At 43.4% G+C, this 23,256-nt stretch overlaps 1 protein-coding gene across 2 annotated transcripts in view; it reads left to right on the top strand.

Annotated features, from left to right (window-relative positions):
• Nucleotides 1–23,256, top strand: part of uggt2 (UDP-glucose glycoprotein glucosyltransferase 2) — a 373,478-nt gene that overhangs the window by 76,306 nt on the left and 273,916 nt on the right. For both annotated transcript variants that reach the window (XM_080198156.1, XM_080198157.1), the window contains exons 8-9: nt 6,561–6,633; nt 13,299–13,399. In XM_080198156.1, the coding sequence (XP_080054282.1) occupies nt 6,561–6,633; nt 13,299–13,399 (174 nt within the window). The remainder of the gene's footprint in view (nt 1–6,560; nt 6,634–13,298; nt 13,400–23,256) is intronic.

Here is a 23,256-nt window from a genome sequence, read left to right as displayed (position 1 = left end):
TGTTCAAGCTTAGTTGTTGAGGTAAATACTTCAGTTGAATCTTTTTCTATTTGTACTGCTCACGTTGGGATATTTTTATGCAGTTGTTTCATGAGATATCCAGTTTCAGGTAAAGTCCAGTGTTTTTAAAGTATGTAGCTGTCCACTTTATTTCTATAGAGTTGCTCAAAAAGTAAAAGCCACTGATGACACTACCACCTTGAATACCATAGCAATCCTGTTCAGAAATACATTTACCTATAGAAAGCCCAAGAAATTAAAATTTAAACACATATAACACATCTTTTATGGGACATGATCATTGGTCCATGTGTCAGTGCATTCACTGCTGCTGCCACCGCTTCCCAGACCATGTTGCCAGCCCGACTCCTGGGTTGTCAACTAACTTAGGGGAACAGGATGGCCCACCTCTCCTCCCCTATGCCCAGCAGCCATCCGAGCTCTCCCTGTGTGAACCATGGGGCTACCGTGCATGGTACCATCTTCCTGTCATGACTGCTTGTGGGTGCAGCAGGAGCATTTAAGTGCAGTTCACCCAACTCAGCTGTAGCCATATGGGGTGGCACAGTGGTTAGCGCTGTTGCCTCACAGCACCAGGGACCCGGGTTCAATTCTGGCCTTGGGTCACTATCTGTGTGGAGTTTGCACATTCTCCCTGTGTCTGTGTGGATTGGTGCAGACTCAGTTGGCCGAATGGCCTCCTTCTGCACTGTAGGGATTCTATGAAGTCATGCAGCTAGCCCTTCTTTAAGTGCATGATTCTCATGGGGTCTCTTTCATTGCAGTAAACGGTAGATTGCAATGCCGAGCTCCTTGAGACAGTTCACCCCAACTTTCCCTCGGTTTTGACACTAAGAAATTTTGGGGGAAATTTCCACCTTGATCCAGACTAAGGGCAGGATTTTCCAACCGCGCTCACCCCAAGGCCAAAAAATCCCGCCCAAGGTTACCATACCTTTGCGTGGTCCGCCCATGCCTGCTATAATTCCTTTGGCAGGCAGGATGGGAAATTCTGCGCTTTCTACTTCCTGGGAAGAAAATGTCAGGTATAGCTCTTATTGGCCAGCTTCATCATCTGTACCACTTGGGATATCATGGATCTCTGATAACAACAAATACAGAGACTAATGATAACGACTGCAACAAATGCTGTCACTCCAGTCATTCTTGCCAAGTTGGTTGATTACTGGCTGAGGCCTCCAATCTCTCAGCATTTTCTGTGTCCAGAGTCTTTCTGCATCCATCTTCCTATGATTGTTGACAGCTTTGTTCCAAAAACCTGCTGGTAATCAGGGCACTTTCCATTGTTACCCAAGTAACTACACTTTGTTTCTTTACCCATTTTCTGCTTCCCCCTTTGAGTAGCTGTATGTACTGTCCTGAATGCAGACTGGTGGCTTTATAGATACTCACAGCATGAGCTGCTATGCTTCTGATATCGTTAAGAGGGTAATTACGGCTAGGGCTGTCCTCCAGATTGCTATTGTACTGAGCATTTGTCTGAAGCAAAAATAGTTAAGTGATCTGCTGGTTATTTTCTTGCTAACAGAAATAGACCATGGTTTCACCTGTGACCAATGTTTTCAAACCTACACGTGTCACCAGTCACCATTATCCAGTAAAGTCCTTGCCATTGCAGCAAAATTCCAGATTATTCTGGTGCCCCTTCAAATATTACCTTTATCATCTACTTCTGACATGTCCTGGGGAAACCACACTCCCTCACTAATATCTGGTTCTGCTACATTAAAAATATAGAAAATAGAAGTAGGACTTGCCTAATCAGCCCTTGGGCCTGCTTCACTATTCATTTTGATCATGGTTGATCATCAAATTCAATATCCTAATTTCACCTTCCTCCCATATCCATTGATCCCTTTAGCCCAAAGAGCTTCTTGAAATCACACATTTTGGCCTCAATCACTTTCTCTGGTAGTGACTGCTGCAGATTCACCACTCTCTGGGTGAAAGGTTTCTCTGCACCTCAGTCCTAAAAGATTTACCCTTTATCCTCAAACTATGACCCCTAGTTCTGGACTCACCATCGGGAACATTCTTACTGAATCTATCCTGTCTAATCCTGTTAGCATTTTATAAGTTTCTATGAGATCATTCTTCTAAACTGTAATGAATACAATCCTAACTGACTTAGGCCAGAATCTCCAAGGTTTTTTTTATGAAGTCAGCCTTGACCATAGGTTTTGCACTTTGGGTTTGGCATGGGTGAGTATAAGGTGTTTCACTCCAGGTATACAAAGAGCAGTTCAGCACAGGAGGCCCTTTTGCCCTCCAAGCCTGTGCCAATCATGATGCCTACCTAAACTAAAACTGTGTGCACTTAGAGTCCGAATCCTTCTGTTCCCATTTTATTCATGTATTCACCTAGTTGCCCCTTAAATGCCATGATCGTACCCCCCCTCCCCCAACCTCCGTGGTTCCAGTGAGGATAAACCAAGTTTATCGAACCTCTCCTCATAGCTAATACCCTCTAGACCAGGAAACGTGGTGGTAAACCTCTTTTGTACCCTCTCCAGAGTATCCACATCCTTCTGGTAGTGTGGCGACCAGAATTGTGCACAATATTCCAAATGAGGCCTAATTAAGGTTCTGCACAGCTGAAGCATGACTTGGCAATTTTTATACTCATTGTCCTGACTGATGAAGGCAAGCATAGTAAAAAGTCTGACAACACCAGGTTTTAGTCCAACCTATTTATTTGATACTAAAACCTGGTGTTGTCAGACTTTTTACTGTGTTACACCAGTCCAATGCCGGCATACCCACATGAAGGCAAGCATGCCATATGTTTTCTTGACTGCCTTATCCATCTGCATTACAACTTTCAGTCTTCAGTGGACATGTTCATAAGTTCATAAGATATAGGAGCAGATTTAGGCTGCTCGGCCCATTGAACCTGCTCTGCCATTCAATCATGGCTGATATGCTCCTCATCCCCATTTCCCTGCCTTCTCCCCATAACCTTTCAACCCACTACCAAACAGCAATCTGTCTAACTTCTCCTTAAATTTACTCACTGTTCCAGCATCTCCCGCACTTTGGGGGTGGTGAATTCCACAGATTCATGACCTTTGGGAGAAGTAGTTTCCTTTCAACACTGTTTTAAATTTGCTGCCCCTTATCCTAAGACCTCTCGCCCTAGAATGCCCCACCAGCAGAAGCATCCGCTCCACATCTACTTTATCCATACCTTTTATCATCTTGAATACTTCAATTTGATCTCCCTTCATTCTTCTAAATTCTAGAATATAGGGCTAAACTGTTCAATCTCACTTCATATGACAACCCCTCATTTCTGGAATCAATCTAGTGAATCTCCCTGGAACTGCTTCGAATGCCACCACATCTTTCCTCATGTACATCCAGATCTCTCTGCCTGTCAATACTCCTAAGGGTTCTACATTTACTATACAATTCCTATATGCATTGGACTTTGCAAAATGCATTACCTCACATTTGTCCAGATTAAACTCCATTTGCCATTTCTCTATGTAAGTGTCCAACCAGTCTGTATCTTGCTATATCCTCTGACAATCCTCATCACTATCTGCAACTCCACAATTTTTATATCGTTTGCAAACTGACAAATCATTCCAGCTACATTTTCCTCCAAATCATTCATGTATATGGTGAACAACAAAGGTCCCTGTGGAATACTGCTAGTCACATCCTTCCATTCAAAAAAGCACCCGTCTGCACCCCTTATGTCCAAGCCAGTTCTTTATCTAACTTGCCAGCTCTCCTCTGATTCCATGTGAAATCACCTTTTGTACCAGGTGTCACCTTTCGTACCAGTTTTGTCCCTTGACTGATAAAGGCAGGCATGCAGTATACCTTCTTGACTACTTTATCCACTGCCTTGCTACTTTCAGTGATTGGTGGACATGTACACACAGATCTCTCTGCCTGTCAGTACTCCTAAAGGTTCTACCATTTACTGAATATTTCCTACATACATTGGACCTTCCAGAAAAGCACCCCTCTACTGCTACCCTCTGTCTTCTGTGGCCATACCAGCTCTGTATCCACCTTGCAAGCTCTCCTCCGATCCCATGTGACTTCACCTTTCGTACGAGTCTACCATGAGATATCCTTTATCAAAGGATTTACTGAAGTCCATGTATACAACATCCACTGCCTTTCCCTCATCTAACATCTTCGTAACGTCTTTGAAAAACTCGATCAAGTTAGTGAGGCACAACTTCCCCTTCACAAAACCATGCTGTATACCACTAATAAGTCCATTTATTTTCAAATGTGAGTAAATCCTATCCCTAAGAATCTTTTCCAATAACTTCTCTCCCACTGACTTAAGGCTCACTGACCTATTATTTCCTGGGTTATCCCTGCTGCCCTTCTTAAACAATGGAAAAACATTGGTTATTCTCCAACTTCACCTGCAGCCAATGATGATACAAAGATTCCTGTCCAGGCCTCAGCAATTTCCTTCCTTGCCCCTCTTAGTATCCTGTGGTAGGTCCCGTTAGGCCCTGGGGACTTAACTACTTTCATGCTTTTTAAGTCGCTGATATTGACATGACCCAGAATATCCAAATTCTACCTTAGGCTCCTCACCGACCAAGTCCTTCTCTTTGATGAATACCGAGGCAAAGTATTCATTTATTATCTCGCCCATTTCCTTTGGTTCCAGCTTGGATCATTGTCTGTGTGGAGTTTACACGTTCTCCCCTTGTTTGTGTGGGATTTTTCCAGGTACTCCGATTTCCTCCCACAGCCTGAATGACGTGCTGGTTCAGTGCATTTACTCGAACAGGCGCTGGAATGTGGTGACTAGGGGAATTTCACAGTAACTTCATTGTAGTGTTAATGTAAGCCTTACTTGTGACTAGTAAATGAACTTGAACTTAAACTTAAATTTTAACAATACCAGGTCTAATATGGCTTCTTTCTGAGTTGGGCTGTTTATGTACTGTTTCAAGAAACACCCCTGGATGCTCCTTACAAATCCTGCTCCATCCAAAGGGAAAGTTAAAATCACCAACCACAACAACCCTGTTGTTTTTGCGTTTTTCTAAAATCTGTCAGCATATCTCCTCCTCCTGCTGGCTACTGGGAGGCCTGTAATAAACCCCCAACATTGAGACTCTGCCTTTCTTATTCCGGAGCTCTACCCATATTGCCTCACTGCCTGAACCCTCCGAGGTGTCCTCTCTCAGTATAGCTGTGATCTTTTCCTTAACTAGTAATGCAACTTCCCCACGTCTTTTATATCCTGCCTGAAACATCTAAATCCTGGAATGCTTAGCTGCCAATCATATCCCTCTTTCAACGAAGCCTCTGTAATAGCAACAACGTCATTGTTCCAAGTACTAATTCAAGCTCTAAGTTCATCTTGTTATGCTCCTTGCGTTGAAACAAATGCACTTTGACCACCAGTCCTGCTGTGTTCAAGAACTATTCCCTGCCTGAACTTTCTCTTAATCTTACTGGCCTTAGTCTGCAGCTTCCCTTAGTTATATTTCCTGCTGAACTACTGCTGTGCTTACCACTCCCATGCCATACCAGTTTAATAAGAAGTCTCAACACCAGGTTATAGCCCAACAGCTTTATTTGGTATTATGAGCATTCGGAGCGTTGCTCCTTCGTTAAGTGATTCTGACATCATACAGTTTAAACGTTCCAGAGTGACTCTAGCAAATCTACCTGCCAGGATACTGGTGCCCCTCCACTTTAGGTGTAACCTGTCCTTCTTGTACAGTTCCCACTTGTCCTGGAAAAGATCTCAATGATCAAGATATCTGAACACCTCCCTCTTAGACCAGCTCTTTAGGCATATGTTTAGTTCTACTGTCTTCCTATTTCCTAGCCTCACTGGCATGTGACAGGAAGTAATCCTGAGATTGTAATACTAGAGGTCCTCTTTTATAATTTAGTATCTAACTCCCCGAACTCCCCTTGCAGGACCTTGTAATTCTTGCTGCCGATGTTGTTAGTACCAATGTGTACCACAAGCTTTGCCTGTTTGCACCAGAGTTGCCAGCCCTGTCATGGCGCCCGACTCACCAGCGCCCGTCGTGGCACCTGCCCCCCCCCCCCCCCCCCCCCACCCCAGTCGTGGCACCCAACCCCACTCCACTCTCTGTTGACCTTACCTGTCGGCCCCGTCATGACCACCACCCCTTTTCTCAGACTGCTGCACAGGCGCCACTACTCAGCACCTGGTATAAATGTGTGGTGACTGATAAGATGAATGAAATAGTCTGGCTGTATGATGGAAGTTATTCTTCTTCCTGCACTGGATTCCTGTCTGCATGCGCAGTAAGCTTGAGTTCACTAACTCTGCCACTGCGTCCCATGCTGAGTTTTTGACTTTGCTGGCAGGTCTTCTGCCCATTTTGGGTGGAGGATGTCATGCCTCTGCTTAACCCCATCCAGAAACTTAGTGAGGGCTCTTTCTCAATTAGCTATAGTTCTGACTCTTCCACTGGATACTTCAGCTTCCCACTACTACTGTATGTACATGTGTCAATAATAAATCACTGTGTAATTATGTGATAAATATTATATCTGGCTTGTCCTAGGTACAAATACTACTGTGTTGGAAGAAAATGATGACATTGATGAAGTTCAGGGATTTCATTTTAGGAAATTGAAGTAAGTTATTTTTGTTTTCATCCTACCTGTGTTTTTTCTCCAATGAATAATCACAAATGGTACCTTTGATCATAGAATTATACAGCAATGAAGACACGCATCAGTATCAGAGCTCAAAAAAGACAGTAGGACTAGGGGGCACAGCCTCAAGATAAAGGGGAGGCGGTTTAGAATGGAGTTGAGGAGGAACTTCTTCACTCAAAGGGTGGTGAATCTCTGGAATTCTCTGCCCGTTGAAGTGGTGGAGGCTGCCTCGCTAAATATTTTTAAGAAGCGGGTTGATGGGTTCTTGATAAGAGAGGGGATTAAGGGTTATGGGGAGAGGGCGGGAAAGTGGAACTGAGCCACAACAGATCAGCCATGATCTTATTGAATGGCGGGGCAGGCTCGAAGGGCTAGATGGCCTACTCCTGCTCCTATTTCTTATGTTCTTATGTTCTTATGTACCTAACCAGTTTTGTTTCCTTTATCCTTCTCTATAGCAGTGCAGGTTTTTCCTTTTAAAACATATATCGCGCTTCATTTTAAAAGTTACTGTAGAATCTGCTTTTGCCACTCTTTCTGGTAGTGCAGTTAAGCTCTTAACAACTCAGTAGCTCGGCCACTGCCTCCCTTGCAGAATTGGTGATCTTGTTGGCGGGTCTCCTGCCCTTTGAGGGTAGAAGATATCACACCTTTGCCTCACATCATCTGAATGAGGGCTCCTTCTGAAAACCTTGGCTAGCAACCCCTGATTGGACATGTAACAAGTGCTGGGGGGAATGTTTAAAAGTTGTGCCCTGATTGAGCTCCATTGCTTAAGTGTTAATTATTTTAAATCTGTGGAGAAGGGCCCTAGAGTATCTTCCAAATGGTATAATTTAAAGTGGTAAGTCATGGCAAGAGAGCTAAAATTCATGTTATGCTCCTCTTACTCTATGTGGGAAGTCAGGAATATTTCCTGCGCCCAGGACCAGCATATGTGCAGGAAGTGTCTCTAGCTGGAGCAGCAGCTGGGGACACTGTGGAGAATATCATTAATAGCATCTCTTCCTATGAAGGTCCACGTACCATTTGCCGCCTTCTTTGCCTCTTGTACCTGCATGCTTACTTTCAGCGACTGTTGTACAAGGCACCAAGGTCTTCTTGCACATTCCTCTCTCCGAATCTAAAGCAATTCAGATAATAATCTGCTTTCCTGTATTCATTACCAAGGTAGAGAACCTCAAGTTTATTCACATTATACTGCATCTGTCTTATAGCCAGGGAAATAATATAGCATTGAAGGTGGGATCTGGATACACTGAGCGAGTGGGCGAGGACCTGGCAGATGGAGTACACTGTTAGCAAGTGTGAGGTTATCCACTTTGGCAGAAATAATAATAGGAGGGATTACTATTTAAAGGGCGAAAAGTTGCAGCATGCTTCGGTGCAGAGGGACCTGGGGGTCCTTGTGCATGAGTCGCAAAAACCCAGTCTGCAGGTGCAGCAGGTGATCAAGAAGGTGAATGGGATGCTGGCCTTTATAGCGAGGGGGATAGAATATAAAAGTAGAGAGGTCTTGCTGCAACTGTACAGGGCACTGGTGAGGCTGCAGCTGGAGTACTGTGTGCAGTTTTGGTCACCGCACTTGCGCAAGGATATTTTGGCCTTGGAGGGAGTGCAGAGGAGGTTCACTAGGCTGATACCGGAGATGAGGGGGTTGGACTATGAAGAGAGACTAAATAGACTGGGTCTGTACTCGTTGGAGTTTAGAAGGATGAGGGGGGTTCTTATGGAGACGTATAAGATAATGAAAGGGATGGATAGGGTAGAGGTAGAGAGATTCTTCCTGCTCAGAAAGGACAGCAGGACTAGAGGGCACAGCCTCAAGATAAGGGTGGGGCAGTTTAGAACGGAGTTGAGGAGGAACTTCTGCACTCAAAGAGTGGTGAATCTCTGGAATTCTCTGCCCGTTGAAGTGGTGGAGGCTACCTTGCTAAATATATTTAAGACATGGGTAGATAGGTTTTTGACAGACAAGGGAATTAAGAAAGCGGGAAAGTGGAACTGAGCCACTTCAGATCAGCCATGATCTTATTGAATGGCGGGGCAGGCTCAAAGGGCTAGATGGCCTACTCCTGCTCCTATTCCTTATGTTCTTATAGGTGGCTATTCATCCCATTTTATCCATGCCAGCCCATAGGCATCTAGGTGAGCTTTCTAATCCCATCTTCCTGCACGTGGCCCACAGCCCTGCAACTTACAGCATTTAAGCTGCAGATCAAGATGCTTTTTAAATGACTTAGTGTCCCTGCCTCAGCCACCAATTCAGACATCCAATTCCAGACAACAACCACCCTCTGCATCAAAAGGATTTTTCTCATGTCTCCCCTAATCCTTCTTCTGTTTATCTTGAATCTCTGACTCCTGGCCTCTGCCAAGGAAAACACATTCCTCCTGTCTACTCTCTTCTTCACTCTTACATTTTAATACAGAGGAGGTGTCAGGGATAAGTTTTTCACTCAGAGAGTGGTGGGTGCGTGGAGTGAGCTGCCAGCAACGGTGGTGGAGGCAGATTCGATCGGGTCTTTTAAGAGACTTTTAGATCAGTACATGGAACTTAGTAAGATAGAGGGTTATAGGTAAGCCTAGTAATCTCTAAGGTAGGGACATGTTTGGCACAACTTTGTGGGCTGAAGGGCCTGTATTGTACTGTAGTTTTTCTTTGTTTCTATGTTTCTAACTTTCTCACAGTGGCCTTTTGCTTTGGTTAGAGGAGGAGTGAGGGAGGGAAACACCAATGTCATCTTTCGGGCATACCCCTCCTTGACACCAGATCTTCTGCTTCCCATTTCTTAATAGCTGTTGCTCATCCGACTTCTCCCTGAATGCACTAGTGAAGTCCCTCAGCTGCCTCTAGTGGATGCTGTAACTCTTGTTTATCACTGGAGGGGTTCTTGTGCTTCCCACTTAGTAGCTGATGCTGGTCTGATTTCTCCTCGAATACACCAGTGGCATCCCTCAGCCACCTCTAGCGGATGCTGTAACTCCTGTTTATCACTGGAGATGACCTTCTGCTTCACACTTCTTAGTAGATGTTGCTGGTCCGACAACTACCAGAATGCACAGGGAAATCCCTCAGCTACCTTTACTGGAGTTTGTACTTTCTCCTTGTGTCTATGTGGGTTTCCTCTGGGTGTCCCAGTTTCCTCCCACAGTCCAAAGCTGTGCAAGTTAGGTGGATTGGCCACGCTAAATTGTCCCTTAGTGTCAGGGGGACTGGCTGGAGTGACTGCATGGGGTTATGGGGTGGGGCCTGGGTGGGATTGTGGTTGATGTAGACTCGATGGGCCAAGTGGCCTCTTTCTGCACTGTAGGATTCTATGATAACAAAAAAACTTTCTGACCTTAATCGTTCCATATCCCTCTATTCCTTTCCAATTCACATACCCATCCACGTGTCTCTTAAATGTCATGAATGTGCCTGCTTCCACCACCTCCTCTGGCAGCGCGTTCCAGGCACCCAGCACTCTGTGTGAAAAACTTCCACTGCACTTCTCCCTCTCACCTTAAACCTGTGCGTGGCCAATCAACCTAACCTGCACAAGAGTTATTCATTCCTGCCTGGCATAGAAATGAAATTGGATAGGTGGCTAAATCATGGCTTACAAGGGAAATTAAAAATAGTATTAGATTCAAGGAAGAGGCGCACAAATTGGCCAGAAGAAAACAGCACATCTGAAGATTGGGAGCAGCTCAGAATTCCCAACACCAATGGAATTCCTCCTCTTTGATATTGTTACTAATTTGGTTTGCCCAATCTACATACAGATTAAAGACACCCATAAGTACACTTAGAACATAGAACATAGAACATTACAGCGCAGAACAGGCCCTTCGGCCCACGATGTTGTGCCGACCAGTTAAAAAACAATGACCCTCTAACCTAAACCAATCCCTTTCCATCCATAAACCTATCCACGGATCTCTTAAACGCCCCCAAACTAGACGCATTTACAACCACAGCAGGCAGGGCATTCCAATCCCTCACCACCCTCTGGGTAAAGAACCTACCCCCGACATCCGTCCTATAACTACCCCCCCTTAATTTAAAGCTATGCCCCCTCGTGCTAGCTTTCTCCATCCGAGGAAAAAGGCTATCACTGTCCACCCTATCTAAACCTCTAATCATCTTATATGTTTCAATAAGATCCCCTCTTAGCCGCCTTCTTTCCAGCGAAAACAACGCCAAATCCCTCAGTCTCTCCTCATAGGACCTCCCCTCCATACCAGGCAACATCCTGGTAAAACTCCTCTGCACCCTCTCCAAAGCCTCCACATCCTTCCTATAATGTGGGATTGTGGGATAAGTGGGATTCCTATAATGTGGGATATAATGTGGGACTTGTTGCTTTATTATAAGCATCTCCAATTTCTTGTTTAATACCATTTCCAGCATCACTATTGCTGATTGGGGATCCATATACAACTCCCATTAATGCTTTCTTTACCTCCCCACCTTTGACGTTATCCACTTGCAGATGGATCAGCAACTAATTACTGAAATCCCTCATAATATCAAACAGTTCCATTAAATTTCCCCTTAATCCTCTTCACTGTAAGGAGAACAATCTCAACTTCTCCACGTAGTCAGCAGCATTCAAGTAAATCTCTGCATCACCTTCCTAAAGTGTAGTGCCCAGAATTGGATAGAGTACTGTAACAGATCTAGCCAATGATTTGGAAAGATTTGTCATAACTTTCTTGCTTTTGTATCCTATACCTCTGTACATAAAGTCAAGGATCCAGTATGTTTTTTTTAAATGTTCTTATCAACATGTTCTGACACCATCAAAAGATTTGTTTATATGAACCTCCAGATCTCTGTCCTTTTACATCTGCTTTAAAATTTGTCTATTTTAGATGGGCCTTCCTTGCTCATTCTTCCATTTCTCCATGTCAAGTGTCCTCTTATCATTTTCACTATGCACTACATGCTTGCAAAAATAGAATACTCCAGAGTTAGAAACCTGAAAACAAAACAGCAAATGTTTGAAACACTGAACAAGATCTGGTGACTGATTAATATTTCAGGTTGGTTAGTAGTTCTCCTTTTGTCACCTTTGCAATTCTGTCCTCCTAACCAAATTGTGGACAACATATACTTATGTCCAGCTTGAAACACCAATCCTCATTATTACTTTCAGCTTTGAATCTCGTAGCCAATTATGTAACCACACTACTACTGTTGTTTTAATCTCAGGTGACAACTTAGCTAAAATACCAAATGTCTTTTGAAAGACCACATATACAAGATTAAGCGTATTACCTTCAGCAACACTGTTGTTGCATTGAAACACTTGATCACGTTTGTCAGCCATGATCTATTTTCAACAAGTCCATGGTGACTGTCATTTATTAACTCACATTTTTACAAATGACTTTTAATTTTGTTGCAGATTATGGCCTCTCAAGTTTCCACCTGTATCGATGATATTAGGTGCTTCTTTCTCCCCCTTTTTTGAACGAGATGATAAACTGCTATTCAGCCTCATGATTGATGTGTAATAATAGAAACTTAGAATCCCAACAGTGCAGAAGGAGGCCATTCAGCCCATTGAGCCTGCACCAACAACAATCCCATCCAGTGGGTAACCCCTATTTACTGTGCTAATCCTGACTAAGGGGCAATTTAGCATGGCCAATTAACCTAACCCACGCATCTTTGGAGTGTGGAAGGAAATGGAGCACCCAAGGAAACCCATGTGGACACGGGGAGAACGTGCAGACTCCACACGCACAGTCACCTGAGGCCGGAATTAAATCCGTGTCCCTGGCGCTGTGAGGCAGCAGTGCTAACCACTGTGCCATTGTGTTGCCACTGTTAAATAGTCTAACTTCCTTTGCACCCCAAATCCCCCTTTTGTAACCAAATTACTCGATTCCTTAATAAAAGCAAATTACTCCAGATGTTGGACTCTGAAAATCTCAGCCAGTCTGGCAGTATCCATAAAGATAGAAAAGAGCTGACATTTCAAGTCCAGTTGATCCTTTGTCAAAGCTCTCCATTCCTTTCCTGGCTGTAGTCTGGGACTGAACCAACTCGTTTGAAATTTAAGCATCCGGTTTGACTTTCCAGTCCCTTGTCTTCCCACCTGCTGATTTCCTCTTCCAACTCTCCCCCATGTCCATTTTTAAAGAATTTAGGAACAGATGCAGCGTGATGTATATCTTTGATGTAGATATAGTAAAATGTACAAACGAGCATGATTTATTTGGTGGACCCAAAAGATAGAGGAGCTAAAAAGCATCTCTCAATATACAGTTACATTGACAGTCCATGCTGTATATTAAAATCTGCTCTGTATAATTCACCACCACACACCTTTGCGAGATTTTCTGGCCGCGCTCACCCCAAGGCCAGAAAATCCTGCCCGAGTTCAAGTGATCTTTGCATGGTCCATATCCCGCCTGCAATGATCTCAGTGGTGGGCAAGATGGGAAAATTCCTCCCCTTGTGTTTAGTCACAGTGAATTGTTCATTATGAGTCATAGAAGGAAGGCGTTTGACTAACAACCTCCTTCATCTTGCGATTTCGGCTCCCCTCCACACCCACATGTTTTGTCTTCCTGCCAGCCACACACTGTTCACTCAGTTGTTCGCCTATTCCACTGTGTAAATGTTATATTGTTTTTTTGAACAGGGACCTGTATCCTGATTTAAAAAGCCAGCTGAAGGAATTAAGGAAACATCTTATTCAAAGTACTAACAACATGGCACCATTAAAAGTGTGGGAACTTCAAGGTATTCTTTACAATTTCTGTCAGGATTTCTGCAGTTGGATATTTAATGCTGAAAGACTATTTTCTCATTTTTTTTAAACCTGTTTCTGTTATCCTTTACCCCACTTAACTGCAAGCAACAAGAAGAAAATGTTTCTTCACTGGCATTGATGCAATTTTGGCTTGGTGAAAGAAATTATTAGCCTTAAAATTTCCACTTTTGCCTGATTAATGATGATATAATATATCACTTGAAGCAAGAGCCAAGTTTGTGGCATCACAGGTGGCTCAGCTACACTGGAGGGGAGGAGAAAGACTGGAAGTGGGATAATGGTAGAGGATTCCATAATTAAAGGAACACACACGCGTTTTTCTAACCATGTTGGTAACCATGTAGCTGGTCTGATTAATAAGTTTGCGGACAACACAAAGATTGCTGGAGTTGCGGATAGTGATGAACATTGTCAGAGATATAGCAGGATATAGACAGGTTGGAAAATTGGGCAGAGAAATGGCAGATGGAACTTAATCCAGATAAATGTGAAGTGATGCATTTTGGTAGATCTAATGCAGGGGGGGAGCTATATAATAAATGGCAGAACCATCAGGAGTATAGACACACTGAGGGATCTGAGTGTGCAAGTCCACAGATCCTTAAAGGTGGCAGCACAGGTGGAAAAGGTGGTGAAGAAAGCATATGGCATGCTTGCCTTTATTTGACAGGGCGTAGAGAATAAAAGTTGGCATATGATGTTGCAGTTATATAGAACGTTGGTTAGGCCACACTTGGAATACAGCATCCAATTCTGGTTGCCGCACTACCAGAAGGATGTGGAGGCTTTGGAGAGAGTACAGAAAAGGTTTACCGGGATGTTACCTGTTATGGAGGGTCTCAGCTATGAGGTGAGATTGAGTAAACTAGGGTTGTTCTCCCTGGAAAGATGGAGGTTGAGGGGCGACCTAATAAAAGTTTATAAAGTTATGAAGGGCACAGATAGGGTGAACAGTTGGAAGCTTTTCCCAGGTCGGAAATGACAAACATAAAGGGTCACAAGTTCAAGGTAAGGGGGCGAGGTTCAATACGGATGAGGGGGATGTATTTACAGAGAGGGTGGTGGGGGCCTGGAATGCACTACCAAGCAAGGTGGTTGAGGTAGACACACTAGGACTATTTAAGACTTATCTAGATAGCCACGTGAACAGACTGGGAATAGAGGGATACAAACGGATGGTGTAGTTAGGAATACATGATCAGTGCAGGCTTGGAGGGCCGAAGGGCCTGTTCCTGTGATATATTGTTCTTTGTTCTTGATCATAGACATGACTCCACGATGGTATATTGCTTACCTGGTGCCAGAGTCAAGCATGTCAAACTGTGGCCTCAGGACATTCTTTTCAGGGGAGAGTGAACAGCCAAAGATGTAGTTCACATTAGGACCAACAAAATGGTTGGAAAAAGGATGAGGCCCTGATCGCAGATTTTAGGGAATGAGGATGGAAATTGTAAAGCAGAACCTAAAGAGAGTAGTAGTCTCAGGCTTACCTCAGGTGCCATATGGTGAGCATAAGAAGAGGAATATTGAGCAGTTCAATTTGTGGCTGGAGAAATGGAGCAATAAGAAGGGCTTTCAATTTCTGAGGCATTGGGATCAGTTCTGGGTGGGAAGGGCCAGCAGTTTACACCATAACAGGACTGGGACTAATGTTTGCACAGGGTGCTGCTGAGGAGAGCTTAAACTAGATTCGCAAGGGGATGGGAACCTGAGAGGGAATTCAGAAAGAAGATGAGAAAAACTGACAATAGAGAAGTATTCATGTATATGTGTATGTGACTATATGGAGTATGATTAATAAGATTAGTGAACTACAGACCCAGCTTGACAAATGAAACTATGAAAGTATTGCTATAAACTGAGATATGCTTCAAAGAAGAGCAGAACTATGCGATAAATATTTCAGGGTAGCAGGTGTTTAGGAGAGATTGGAAAGGAATCAAAAGTAAGGTTGGGTAATGACAGTACTGATTAAATATGATGGGCACAATTTTTCCAAAAAAATTTCTATATGCCCAACGAGCGAGAAAAAGGTTTTCCCACACATTTTTTGGGTGAGGTTAGTGAAATGAATTTACGCCACTATGTGCAACACAGTGGCTGTCAGGAGATTCATGCTTGGGGGGGGCCTAAATCCAGCACGAGAGGCTGGCATCAGACTGCTGAGAAGGCCACGCGCATACAATCGATCTCAAACCCCTGGACATCGTTACTGGTTCTGGCCCCTGCCAATCACCAGCCTCCCAAAGGTTGGCCAAAATCTCTAACGGCCTGCCCTGGCCTTATCGCTGGTCCCACTACTCACCACCCCCATGCAGAGTTCCCCCCTTCCCTCCCTACCTGGCTTCGCCTCAATTTGACATTGCCCCCATGAGGCCTGCCCTCTTTGCAGTACCCATTGGGCACTGCCAGTGTGCCAGGTTGACAATGTCTAGATGCTCAGTAGACATTGCCAGGTTGCCAGGCTGGCACTGCCCAAAGGACTCTGCCCCCAACCTTCTGGGGGCCTCAGTGCCTGGACAATTGCGCCCCCTGCTCACTAAACAGATATAAATAAAGAAATGAATATTGTAATCAGCCTCGTTTCCCAGCATGAGGCTGATTACATCAGAAAAAAATAGCCCAGGAGGATGACGATCAGCCAGCTGCTGGTCACAGTTCCCGCACTTGGCCTCCCGCTTAAATTTCCTACCCCACTACGCTACTCAACCAGTGGGAAAATTGCATCCAGTATCACAGTACTGCAGAGAGAGAATGATCTGGAAGGAGTCAATGATGGGATTTCCTTGGCTTGGGGTAAGGAACAAAAAATGTGCGATAACGTTGATCGCTGTAGTATATAGACCAAAGGTGTAGGAAAATAAATTTGCAAAGAAATTACAGAAAGGTGCAAGATTTTGCATAATTCTAATGGGGGACTTCAATTATCCAATTGTAGCTTGTGATAGAAATTGTGTGAAGGAAGAAGAAGGGTGAGAGTTCCTGGAATGTATTCAGGAAGATTTTCTGCAACAGTATTTTCCAATCTAATGAGAGGACAGGTGCTATTGGACCTGGTTCTGGGGAATGAGTTCGTCCAAGTGGAGCAAATATCAATGCAAGAGCATTTAGGGGACAGAGACCAGAGTTTAAGTTGGCCATTGAAAAGGATAAGGAGAAATCCGCCCTAGTAATTGACTTTTCCACCCTGGGAAGCTACTAAATCCAGAAATCCAGGTAATTAATTGGGGAAACGCCAACTTTGATGGGATGAGAATGTATCAGAGGTCAGTGAGTTGGAATCAAATGTTGGCAGAAAGATGGCGGCTGATCAATGGGCCACCTTCAAAGACACAATAATGCAGGCAATGTGAAGGTATATTCCTTTTAAGGGGAAAGAACAAAGAAAATTACAGCCTAGGAACAGGCTCTTCAGCCCGCCAAGTCTGCATCGACCAAGCTGCCTGTCTGAATTAAAACCCCTTACCCTTCCGGGGACTATATCCCTGTGTTCCTATCCTATTCATGTGTTTGTCCAGATGCCCCTTAGAAGCCACTATCGTATCTGCTTCCACTGCCTCCCTCATCAGCGAGTTCCAGGCACCCACCACCCTCTGTATAAAATCTCATCTCCTTTAAACCTTACCCCTCACACCTTAAATCTATGTGCCGTAGTAATTGACTCTTCCACCCTGGGAAGCTACTAAGTCTAGAACACGCTGGATGACAAGTGAGAGATAGAGGTAATGATGAAAAGAAATGTTTGTATGACAGGTGTCAGGTAAAAAATAAAATGGAGAATCAGACTGACTATAGAAGAACAGAGGGGAAGGGAAAAAACTAATAAGGAAAGCCAGGAGGTAATATGGAAAGAGGTTAGCAACTAACATATAAATAGAAGGCAATCCCAAGGCCCTTTATAAGCTTGCAAATAATTAAAGGTTGGTAAAAGAAAGAGTGTGGCCAGTTAGGGATAAAAACAGAGACTCACACTTGGAGGCAGGAAAAGTAACAGAGATTTTAAATGGGTACTTGTCATCTGCCTTTACAAGGGAAGAAGGTGCTACCCAAGCCACGGTGAGTGTGGGTAACTGGTACATTCAAGGAATTTATAATTGAGAAGGAGGAGGTGTTACAAAGTCTATCTTTACTTAAAACTATTAAGGCACCAGGACCAGGTGAGATGCAAGTGAGAGTAGAAATTTCAGAGACATTGGTGATAATCATCCAATCTTTCTTGAACTCAAGAGGAGAACTGGAGAAATGTGAATATCACATCCTTGTTCATAAAAAGGCTCCAGACCTGTTAGTGCGGTGCATATGGATTTTAAAAGGCATTTGATACAGTACACACAGTAGACTGATGAGCAAATTTCTAACGCATGGAATAAAAGCAAAGATAATTGGATAAGAAATTGTCTGAGTGACAGGAAACAGAAAATAGTGAAAAATAATTGTTTTTCAGATTGGAGGGAAGTTTGCAGTGGAGTTCTTTAGGGGACAGTGTTGGTATCCTTCCTGTATCTAATATATATGACCTAGATTAGAGTGTGCAGGAGATAATTTCAAAATTTGTAAATGATATGAAGATTGAAAGCATTGTCAACTATGATGAGGATAGTCTTGAATTTCAGAAGGGCACAGATATATTGGAGGATTGGGCAAAGAGTGGCAGATCAGGTTCAGTGCAGAGAAGTGTGAGGTGATTCATTTTCACAGGAAGAATATGGGAGGCATTGTGTGAAATTCTCCCAATCTGCCCATGGGCAAGTTTGACAGGTGGGAGGTAAATGTAGATAGAGCAAAAAAAGCGGAATCCTGCCAGCTTAAAATCAAGTTGCAGTTCTCCCAAAGGGAGATTAATGATGTTCCTGCCAGCTGGTGTGAATGTTATTTGCATTCATTTACATTGCATGAGTGCCTTAAAACAGCTGCCAGGCAGCATCCCATCAGGTCTTCTAGCCTTTCATTACACCAGCATGGAATTACATTGGTGTGAAATCTGATTGCTGAAGAGTGGTATGCACAAAGCTGTCCTCAGTTTGCTAGACACTTTGAGGTGAATGCGACAAAACAACTACCGTAGTGCTGCGCTACTCATCTGATGCAACGCTGCTGAGGCAGACCAGTTCCTGCTCTCCATCTCCATGCTGAGCTGATCTTCATGGACAGTGTTGTGCTGAGAGGATGGATGGAATTTTACTGACATGGCCAACTCGTGGCTCGTTAGATCCCATTCGAGGCCAACGGAAAATGTCTCCAGGGCAGGCGAGCCAGTAAAATTCTGGCTGATGCCTCCCATCATGGGAAAGCCTAGGACAGTGGGAATAGCCTCAGAATAGAGGGTGCCAATTCAAGACTGAGATGAGGAGGAATTTCTTCTCCCAAAGGGTTGTGAGTCTTTGGAACTTCTTGCCACAGAGAGCTGTGGCAGCAGTGTCATTGTGTATATCTAAGGCTGAGATAGATAGATTTTTGATCTGTAAAGAAATCAAGGGTTAGGGAGAAAGGTAGGAATGTGGGCATGAGGAATGTTGAATCAGCCATGATCCTAGTGGCAGAGCAGGAATGAGGCACCAAACAGCCTACTCTTGTTCCTATTTCTTATTGCTTTATGGATCCATGAATCTTCCTGTGTCATTAAGTTGGATCTGTACTGTGCCTGTGGTTTGGGAGTACAGGGATCTCCTTCCTTCTGGTACCATAGACAAGTACCTATCCAGACAGCACTGTCCTGTGGGTCTATTGCAGCCATTGCAATAAGTGTCTGAATTTTGACTGGGAGTGGAGTGGAGGTGAGACCTGTGGGATGGAAGGCAAATGGAACAATGTGGAAGAAGGGCTGTGCAAGGAGGGTGAGGGAGGGAAGGTCAAGGACTCAAGATGTCAGGCAGAGGGATAAGGAGGTAGATGAAGAGGTTGAACAATGGAAAGCAGAGTGAACACTGAGGGGAGGAATGCTGGACCCTGATAAGGCTGCATGAAAAGAGTAGTGAGCCTGTGGAATTTGTTACCACAGAAGTAATTGATGCCAAAACATTAAATTGATTCAAGAGGTGGCTGGAGAAAGCACTTGGGGCAAACGGGATCAAAAGTTAATTGGAGAAAGCAGGATTAGGCTGTTGTGGGAAATTTACCACTTCAGAGTCAGACTCTGAGGTTCAACAAAACAGTTTTATTTCGGACAAAGCTTTGGGAGAAAACACTGGTACTCTGCAGAACTTGGCAGCTACCTTCTCAACTACACAATGGTAGTTGAGCATCTTTATACCTTTTAGACGATAGATAGTACAAAATTAGCCGCTAACACATCGTTACAAGTTGAGTAGGCACATACGGACATCAACAGTTAACACATCATTACAAACAGACAGGGATGGACATGGACAGTTAACACATCATTGTACATAGAACGTTTACAATTATGCAGTTACGTCCTCTATCAATGATTGGTTTTGATATATACACTTATGCATTTATGTCCCCATCAGTGGCTGATCTTATTATCAAACTCATTATTCTGGGTCTGCTCTTATCTCAAGTCTTAAAATGTCCCAGGTCTGACCAGCTTCCTGCAGCAATTCAGATACTGCAGGTTTTAACTTTTTGTGTAACTGTCTGTGCCCAAAGTTAGTGCCTTTTAATGTCCCTTCCCAGAGTCCATTTTGTGTGCCAGGTAACCATTTTGTGTCCATCAGTTTAATTTCACCATAACAGCTCCCCCTTTTTGGTCAGGATTATTATTTAATAATCCCTAGACCAACAACAGCATCTTCACAGGTCGATGTTCATCTTCTTCTTTCCTTCTTTGTAGTGCTCGATATCTACAGAGGTTCCCATCATGTATTCCTCAATGGTTACACTGGCTCCTGGCACAATTCATGTCACCATTGTTTTACAACAGACATTGAGGCATCCAACAATTAGGCAACAGACAATTACAATTGCAATGAGTATGATCAGTCCATGCATTAAATAGGATCCCCAGAATCCCCCCACTAGCCATTCCAGCCAGCTACTCCCTTTCTTGGGTCCTTGCATGAAATTATCAAGTTGTTTTCTGATGTTATTAATGACTTGGGTGATGTTATTGGATTCGTCTGTGACATGGGTTATGCATTTATCTCCTATGATTGCGCTAATTGGCAGTCTACTGCATATCGTGTCTGCTGTGCGTATAATCTCAGTTCAGCCATTTCTTAGTTGACAGCCTCCAGTGCTTTTGATGTGCTGTTTCCCAGGACTCCAAGGAACCCATATCCCAGTGATGATCCCATTGTGCCTGGGGTTTCCCAATCAGCGCAGAATTCTTTGCTGATAGCCTGGGTGACTATCTTTCTCCGGATATGCACCTTCTGAGGGCATGGAACAGTGAGTGGTCCTATTGTTCCTACTGCAAAAAGGATCGGTTACACAGACAGTGACCCGAGCCAGGAATCGAACCCAGGACCCTGGAGTTGTGAAGCAGCAGTGCTAACCGCTGTGCTACCATGCTGCCCAATTCATCTGAAAATATCTGACAATTCAAAACCTTAAAATTATGCAATTCCAAATTTCTGCACAAATAAATATACCTTCAGCTGCAAATAACCACGAGTTCTGTCTGTACTAGTTTGAAAAGGGGTGGAGTAAAAGTTCTCAAGTATGTGATCACCCACCTTTGTTTTAATCTAACAAACACATGGTCTGAGACTCATTTTTACTTCGCAATCTTTCCTTTTAAACTCCTTTCTTCAGTATTCAGTTCTAGAATTTTCTTTTTCATTGTGACAGTTGTATCAGGAATATATCTTCCGACCTGACAAGTTTTGACCCTGAGGATAATTCAACACAGGATTTTAAAAATCATTTTAAATATGCCAACTTTTAATTAACCCTACCAGATTAAAACTATCTCATTCTCATACAGGAGGCCATTCAGTGTATCGAGTCTGTCTCAACCACAGTCCCACCCAGGCCCTAGTGTTTACCCTGCTGATTCCCCTGACACCAGGATCAATTTAGCATGGCTAATTAACCTAACACACATCTTTGGACTGTGGGAGGAAATTGGAGCACCTGGAGGAAAGCCTCGCAGACATGGGGAGAGTGTGCAAATTCCACACAGACAGTGGACCGAGGTCAGAATTGAATCTGAGGCAGCAGCGCTAACTACTGTGCAGTCCACTTTTTATCAATGATATTCCGAGTTCCTGGTATATTTGTTCCCTCTTCATTGAAGTTTTGCCAGTTTAGAATCATAGAATCCTTACAGTAGGTGAATTCAAATTAACAATATCAGACAAAAACATTAAAGTTTGAAATGTACAACCTACAAATATCATCTTACACAAGCAGATCAACATAGCACATCTAGCAACTCTATGAGCATCCAGGTAAACCAAGTGGAACACACTGGTTCCCGCAGCAATAAATTTCAAACAAATAATTTTCAGCATTCTGGAAACTATAGCTTCTTAAAGTAACGGTAAAACTTGGTGAGTCCATTCACCTGATGAAGGGGCAACTCTCTGAAAGTTCGTGCTACCAAACAAGCCTGTTGGACTTTAACCTGGTGTTATAAGACTTCTTACTGTGCCTATCCCAGTCCAACGTGGCATCTCCACATCATTCTTAAAGTGACAGAGCATGACAAGCTCACAACCTTTTGATGAAAATAAGAAACACATTTCTCCATTCTCCTTTGTTATAACTTAACCCTTTTTGTTCCATTTAAGCCAATTTTTCCAGTGTCTGATTTTATGGGCAATACCTGTTCTTTATTGATTCAAAATTTAAAATTTTTACTCATCCAAACACATTACAGCTGCAAAAGCTTTGTTCTTTAGCTGGGTTGATTTAATAACACGATAAAATTCTCACACTTTTTCCAAATTCTTCCAGCCTCTGCTTAAAATTTCCACATTTAACTGATTCCGATAATTCTCCACCCAGTAGTAACAGGGCCGCCCAATGGTAACAGGGATGTTGAGAAGCAGATAGGGAAACAGATCCTGGAGAGATGTAATAATAACAGTGTTGTCGTGATGGGAGACTTTAATTTCCCAAATATCGATTGGAATCTCTCTAGGGTAAGGGGTTTAGATGGGGAGGAGTTTGTTAGGTGTGTCCAGGAGGGTTTCATGTCACAGTATGTGGATAAGCCTACAAGAGGAGAGGCTGTACTTGATTTGGTATTGGGTAATGAACCTGGACAGGTGTCAGATCTCAGTGGGAGAGCATTTTGAGGATAGTGATCATAACTGTATCTTCTTTACACTAGCATTGGAGAGAGATAGGATCAGACAAGCTAGGAAAGTGTTTATCTGGAGTAAGGGAAATATGTAACCATCAAGCAGGAAATTAGAGGCATAAATTGGAAGGAGGCTTTCTCTGGGAAATGTACAGAAGTAATGTGGCAGATTTTCAAGGAATGTTTGTCTGGAGTTCTGCACGACAACATTCCGAAGTTTTGGTAGGTTACAGGAACCATGGTGCACGAAAATTGTAACGAATCTAGTCAAAAAGAAAAGAGGAATGTACAAAAGGTTCAGGGAGCTAGGTAATGTTAGGAATCTAGAGGAGTATACGACTTGTAGGAAGGAACTTAAGAAGGAAATTAGGAGAGCCAAAAGGGACAATGAGAAGGCCTTGGCAGGTGAGATTAAGGGAAAACCCCAAGGCATTCTACAAGTATGTGAAGAGCAAAAGGATGAGTAGTTTTTCTATGTTCTATTAACACCCTCTGTTTTCTGTCATCAAGCCAATTTTGTATCCATTGGGCTTATCTCAAGCTCATTCAGAATGAGTTAAGTACAGAATGAGCTTGAAATAAGCATGTAGGGTGTCTGTTGGAATCTCCCTTTTT

This window comes from Carcharhinus amblyrhynchos, chromosome 10 (assembly GCF_965287045.1).
Source record: "Carcharhinus amblyrhynchos chromosome 10, sCarAmb.v2.hapA, whole genome shotgun sequence".
Classification (NCBI taxonomy): Eukaryota; Metazoa; Chordata; class Chondrichthyes; order Carcharhiniformes; family Carcharhinidae; genus Carcharhinus; species Carcharhinus amblyrhynchos.
This window is presented reverse-complemented; position numbering and strand designations above follow the sequence as displayed.